Raw genomic sequence first — 7,134 nt, forward strand, 5'->3', positions numbered from 1 at the left:
ACACTTTTCTGCCCCTGAAGTATTTCTTCCTCTTTGTTGATTCAAGTAGAGCCTTTACAGGATGTGTGTGGTGAAGCATGACAGAGAACTGGGGTTTCCTTTGAAATTACTGTGGTCTTGGCAGCATTAAGACAGGAATCATCAGCAGACAGACATCATGAGGCAGGCCCTGAGAAAGGGTGGCAACCTCTCTTGTGATTTTGTGGACTCCAGAGACGGTTAGAGGAAGTATCCAGTTCAACTGAAGAATTAAAGCTGAGCCTAAATAGAGCTGTCTTGTCTTTTTTTTTTCTGCAGATCTCATGTTTTCCCACATCTCCTTCGACTGTGTCCTGCTACTGCTGCTGCTGCTACTTCCAAGTAAGTCTGGGCATGAACTTTAGAACTTGATAATGGTTTGCTTTAGGGTGAAACGGTCAGATACAAGGATACCCATCATAGCATTGTTTGTAATAATATAGTCATCACAACATCGTTTGCTAATACAAACATCAATGTACATTGTCTTAGTTATCTAAAAATACCTGAAGTCGATAGTTTCAACAAACAAAATGTATTCATTTATGGTTTAGGAGATGAGAAGCTCAAATTCAGGGGCCAGCTCTTTCTCTTTTGTTCTGGAGGAAGGTCTTGCTTCCTTCAGCAACTGTGGCCTGACTTCCTTGGAGATCCCAGTGTGTCTCGGCCTTTCCCAGTACAAAGGGGCTTCCTCGTGTCTGGACTTGAGTCTAAAAGGACTTACTCCACTTCTAACGATTCTTTCTTGATGATACTCAGGTCTTCCTTCTCTACTTGTATTCCTTGCATTATACCTCATGTCAGATAAAAGATGTTACAAGTATGAAAATATACTTCAATCTGTGATGGAATCAAGGGTGCTCGGTTCCATCTTTAATTCTCTTTTAACTGTTTTGTTGTTGTTGTTAGGTGTTGTTGAGATGGACTGATCTCCCTCCAGCAGGTTTTCAGTTTGTAAATTGCATAGGAGGGGACCATCCATCTTTCTCCCTTTGAGCATATTCAGGACCACTCTACCCTCTATGCTTACCACAGCTTACTCACAATTATATGTTGTGTTAAGTGCCGTCGAGTCGCAGGCGACTCATAGTGACCCTATAAAGGAAAGTCCTGGACACCTCCTGTACAACTTTCCTTCTTTCTCCAAGTTCATACAGTTTATCAAATTATAGAGGATTATTACATAGCTTCTACAATGTATCTTTGTTGCTAATAGGTGCCTCAAGTTGACTCATAAGCAAAAGATTTGAATCCTGTTCTACCCTGTGCCATCCTCACACATTCTGATACACACAAGCCCATTGCGGCAGTCACCATGTCAATCTACTTGGTTGAGGGTCTTCCTTTCCTTCCCCGACCCTCCATCCTTCACAGCATCATGCTCCTCTACAAGGAACATGCCTCTCCTAGCAACATGCCCGAAGTATCTGAGGTAAAGCCTCATCATTCTTGCCTCCAAAGAGCAACCTCCAAAGAGTACTCTGGCTGTACCCTTTCCAAGACTTGTTTGTTCTCTTGCACATCCATGGGATGTTCAGTGCTCTTCTCCAACAGCACAGTTCAAAGACATAAATTCTTCTATCATTCTTATTCATTGTCCACCTCTCGGATGCACTGCAAGTGATCAGAAAGACTATGGCCTAAATCAGTCTCACCTTAGTCCTCAAACTGACACCTGAATACTTTGGAGAGAGTCCTAACTGAAGATTTTCTCAGTGCAAAGTGTCTATTTCCTGACTGCTGCTAGTAAGGGTGTTAACTGTGGAACCAAGCAAGATGAAGCTGTTGACAATTTCAGTCTCCTCTCCAGCCATCATAATGTTGCCTACTGGTTCAGTGGTAAGAAACTTTGTTTTCTTGACATTGAGATGCAATCCATACTAAAGGCTGCATTCCTTAGTCTTCTGCAATAAGTGCTTCAAGTCTTCCTCATTTTCAGCAAGCAAGGTTGTGTCATCTGCATAACTTAGGTTATTGATGAGCCTCTCCACCAATCTTGATGCCACATTCCTCTTCACAGAGTCAAATATCTTGAATAATTTTCTCATCATACAGACATATCTTTACATATCTATATTTTTGGGGTCACAATTCAATCCATAGCACCCCCAAATAAGGGAGTGTGTTGCACTAGAAATACAAAAGATAAACAATGACGGTAATAAGATGAATTGTTATTGAATATACTAGTATACACAGTATAATATTAATTAGGCAAAGCAAGATTAAGAATAATGTATAGATTATGCTACTATTTCTATGAACTCTTATCAATGTATAGGAATCCTGATGCATTGCAAATGGGGACTCTGGTTGTAGAGAATTTCGGTGATAACACAAAAATCAAACTTCTCTAATGGTTTGATTCATCAGACACTGGGGTGGAAAGATGGACAGTTTTCTCCCATGCAACTTCAGTTTTCTCCCATGCACCTTTTAGCCTTGGAAACCCCTGGAAGGTCATGAGTGAGTTAGAACTGCGTGTAAGTGAGAACCACTTAGATGGTGATGAGGGAGAGGGGCAAGGAAGAGAGATAGAGTGACCCTATGGAAAGGTTAGAGGTTCAACTCCACCCAGAATTGCCTCTGAAGTCAGTGAGCTACTTGTGAACCTTATGAAGACAACCTTACGAAGAATTATTCCAGGCTTATACGCAGAGGGTTACCATGTGCCAGATTGAACTTAAAAGCAACTGCTCACATATGGATATCAGAAAAGCAGTCAGAAATGAGAGAGTCAGTGTAGGGAGTCTTTTTTTTTTATGACTCACCTTTTGTACTTTGTGGACATCTTACTGTGTACATATATTACAGAAGAAGAAAAAAAAGGTTCTGGTAAACCTCAAAAGTGCTTCTGAGTGGTTTTTCTTCAGCCCAACATCTTTATTCACTATGTGGCTGGGGCTGAGAAGTGATGAGGTGACACCTGCCCTTCTCTGATGAACAGACAAGTTCGTCAAGATGAGTCGGCTAACCTTTTCTTGGCTAACAATGACCCATTTCCGGATTCTCTGCTTCTGTCAGCCTTTCCCTCTGGTGTTCACAAGATGGGTCCACAGCTCTCTGTCTGGTTCTACAGGGACCAGCAGCAAAAGCAGGGAGCTTGTGGGGAATGGAAATTCTCAGGCCCCATCCCAGAGCTATATCAGGAACTGCAAGGGAGGAGTCCAACATCCACATTTTTTTTTAAATTTTTTTATTTTTCTTTTTTTTAAAATTTCAATGAATAGCTAGAGAGATTTTGGAATTCCATTCATTCATTGTTGCACTTTTCTCCCCGCCTCCCCTTCGCTCCTCTCCTTGAAAAGCAAAAGAAAAACTCCTTCATTGGTACACACCCCCCCCACCCCCCGCACCCTCCCCAAGTATAATCAACATCCACATTTTAATGGGGATTCCAGGTAATTGTCATGCCTGCTTAGTCTGAGACTCACTGCCTGAGGGCATTGCACTACAAGCCGGCTAACAGTATGGTTTCTTCTTTGTCATAGAAGCATTGCTTTCAGGTTTACTGAAATGGATCCCACCTCACTCATTGCCTGGGTCTTGCTTTCTTTTCTGTTTACCCAGAATCCTTGGAAGAGGTGTACACTGTCGAGGTGGGTCAGGATGCTATTTTGCCCTGCCACTACTCTCCGACCTCCTCAGTGAAAAATGTGCCTGTGTGCTGGGGCCACAGTTTCTGTCCAGTATCACACTGTCACGAAACAGTGCTCACCACTGATGGAAGTCACGTGAACCAACGAGTATCCAGCAGATACAAGCTAAAGGGATCAATACAGAAAGGAGATGTGTCCCTGACCATCGAAAAGGTGACTTCAGCAGACAGTGGGACTTACTGCTGCCGGGTTGAATTCCCAGGCCTGTTTAATGATAAAAAAGTAGACCTGGAGTTGGTCATCATACCAGGTGAGTGGACCTTTGAATGTCTTCTATATATATACAAAATTCAGTGGTGGATCACAATGAATTTACAGACTAGCCTCCTCTGATCACTGCCATAATTACAGCATCTATGAGTGAATGCACAAGACCTAAAGTTTCACACGTCCCATCAGTGAGGTCCAAGTACATTGATAGGATCTACAGAATTAGAGGAAAGGCAAAACCCACTATTTGGAGATACTGACTGCGTCTTAGAATCATCTGGGGAGATATTAACAAAGATATTTTTACTTTTTCTCAAAATGAGAGAAATAGTAATGCTGTAGTCATACTACATCCTAGATGTGATTGCCAAGAAAATGTCTCCAGTGTATTCCTAAAATTGAATTCTTATTCCTGTTAAGAATAGCAAAATAGGAGTCCAGACTTTTCTATACAAGCAAACAAAGAGATTTATTAGGAAAAATACTTTCCAATGGAGACATGGAAGGGAAAGGCAATATTAGCACAGAACTTATGAAACAAAATGAAAGTGATTCTTTTAAAAAGATTTTGGAGGCAGAGAAAGGATATCATGTTTGTTTATGGAGAGCATAGGGGTTTATTAAAAAGCTTCATAGGGTTGCTATGAGTCACCAATGTCTTGATGACACTTAACAACAATAAAAACAACAACAACAACGAGAGAGCTATATTGACCTGGTGGATAGAAAGTTATGCTACCAAGCCAAAGGTGGGTGATTTTGATCTGCGGCCCTCAGGCCTGGTTTTAATTGTTTTTGGTCAAATATTCTTCTGAGAAGAATGGGAATCCCAGAACATTTAATCGTGCTAATGCGAAACCTATACTTGGACCAAGAGGCAGTAGTCAGAACAGAGCAGGGCAACACTGCATGGTTCAAAATTGGGAAGGGTGTATGCCAGGGATGTGTCCTGTCTCCATACATTTTCAACCTGTATGCAGAGCAGATTATCCGAGAGGCTGGGCTCTATGAGGAGAAGCGTAGCGTTAGGATTGGTGGACGATCTATCAACAATCTGTGTTATGCAGATGACACAACCCTGCTCGCTGAAACTGAGGAGGACCTCATGCACTTACTGCAAAGGGTCAAGGACTGCAGCCTTCAGTATGGACTGAGGGTCAATGTCAAGAAGACAAAGATTCTCACCACTGGACCAATTGGCAGCATCAGGATGGATGGTGAAGAGATTGAGATTGTTCACAGCTTCAGTTTGCTCGGCTCCACGGTCAACACTCTTGGCACCAGTAGCCAGGAAATGAAAAAACGTACTGCGATGGGAAAGTCTGTGGTTAGGGACCTCTCTAAAGTACTCAAGAGCGACGGTGTCTCTCTGGAGACTAAGGTGCGTCTGATACAGGCCATGGTTTTTGCAATCACTTGTTATGCATCAGAGAGTTTGACAATAACTAGAGAGGATAGAATAAGAATTGACGCCTTTGAGCTGTGGTGCTGGAGAAGAGTACTGAATGTACCATGGACTGCCAAGAAAACAAATAGATTCATCCTAGAGAGGGTTAAACCAGGCTGCTCCTTGGAGGCAAGGATTCTGGGGCTTTGCCTGACATAATTTGGACATGTTGTAAGCTTTGGAGAGGGACATCATGCTGAGCAGAGTGGAGGGACAGCGCATGAGGGGAAGACCCTCTATGAGGTGGATTGATTCAGTGACTGGGGTAATCAGGATGGTGTGTCAGAGGCAATGAGATTGGCACAGGATAGAGCAGGGTTTAGGGCTGTTGTACATAGGGTCGCTATGAGTCGCAAACAACTCGATGGCACATAACAACAACAATAACAACAACAACAATTCTTCTTAGTGGTATAGAACTGGTCTGTCCATTTGCTGTACAGAGGTAACTTGTGGTTGCTGTGATCCTGAACACTGTGACACCGATGTGTCCAGTGTGATAATGGTTATCCATGGTGGGCAGTGTTTGGTGGAGCTCACTGATTAAAACAAGCTTGGAAGCAGGAATGGCATCCACTTCCATAATAGCTTGCTTCTGGAAACCCTATGAACTTGGAGAAATGATGAAAGTTATATAAAATGTTCAGGTTTTTTGTTCATAGGGTCACTACGAGTTGTTAATGACTTGACAACACTTAACAACAGCAACAACAAAATCTATGAAAAGGAAAAGATCAACCTTATTAATAAGGGAAAGATCATCTGGGATTGGCCCACATGACAAGGATTAAAATAACTATTCATTACAGCTGCCACTGGAAGGACTTTCTAGATATCATGAGGAGCGTGCACAGGTTAGACAATCAAGGGCATTCATGACTCAGCAAATTTCAGAAACAAATGTGTAAGGCTTTAAAGATGGTCATTTCCAAGTGAGGTGCTTGGCCCTCTCAGAATACCAAAACATGTCCTGCCAAGATGACTGCTCTCTAGAAGGACATATTGCAGTCACTTTTATGGTACCTGAAAGTTCTTAGCTGAGTTAAAGGTTGTTAAAAAGTGCAGCTGGAGGTGCCTGTTGTTGGTTTTTGTTGGGTGCTATCAAGTCGACTACCTCCATATGAACAACAGATCTTGATCTATCCTGTACCATCCCTACAACCTCTGTCAGATTCAAGCCTATGGTGGTAATCACCCTGATCCCCATGTCAGTCCATCTTGTTGAGGGTTTTCTTCTTTTTGGCTAACCTTCTGCCTTTCTCAGTGTGATGTCTTTCTCCAAAAACTGTTTGCTGCTGAAAAAAAACAAAGCCCAAAGTATGTGAAAGAAGTTTCATCATCTTTCCTTTTAAGGGGTATTCTGGTTGTGCTTCTTTCCAGATGGATTTATTTATTCTCTTGGCAGTCCATGGGATATTCAATACTGTTCACCAATATAATTAAAAAACATCAAATCTTTTTATGTCTAGCTTTTATTTTATTGTCCAACTTTGGCATGCATAGGAAGCAGTTGAAAATACCATGGCTGGAATTAGATCCATCTTAGTCTTTAAACTGATATGCTTGCTTTTTAGCACTTTGGAAAGTTCATTGACAGCAGATTTTCACAATGAAACAAATCTTTTGATCTCTTAACTGCCGATACCAAGGATGTTGATTGTGGATCAAAGTAAAATGAAATAGTTGACAACTTTAATCTTTTCTCCATTTATCATGATGTTGCCTACTGATCTGAGGATCAGGAAATTTGTTTTCTTGATGTTGAGATATAATTAATATTTAAGGCTGTAGTCTGCTAGG

General features: G+C 41.7%; 1 protein-coding gene across 1 annotated transcript in view; it reads left to right on the plus strand.

The window, feature by feature from the left end:
- The first annotated feature begins 302 nt into the window (after nucleotides 1–302).
- The window catches only part of HAVCR2 (hepatitis A virus cellular receptor 2), a 36,200-nt gene continuing 29,368 nt past the window's right edge, over nucleotides 303–7,134 (plus strand). The window contains exons 1-2 of the mRNA XM_006901984.1: nucleotides 303–360; nucleotides 3,589–3,927. Coding sequence (XP_006902046.1) covers nucleotides 303–360; nucleotides 3,589–3,927 — 397 coding nt within the window. The remainder of the gene's footprint in view (nucleotides 361–3,588; nucleotides 3,928–7,134) is intronic.

The sequence above is a fragment of the Elephantulus edwardii genome, unplaced genomic scaffold (genome assembly GCF_000299155.1).
Source record: "Elephantulus edwardii isolate Elephantulus edwardi_28Jun2011 unplaced genomic scaffold, EleEdw1.0 scaffold00354, whole genome shotgun sequence".
In the NCBI taxonomy this organism is placed as follows: Eukaryota; Metazoa; Chordata; class Mammalia; order Macroscelidea; family Macroscelididae; genus Elephantulus; species Elephantulus edwardii.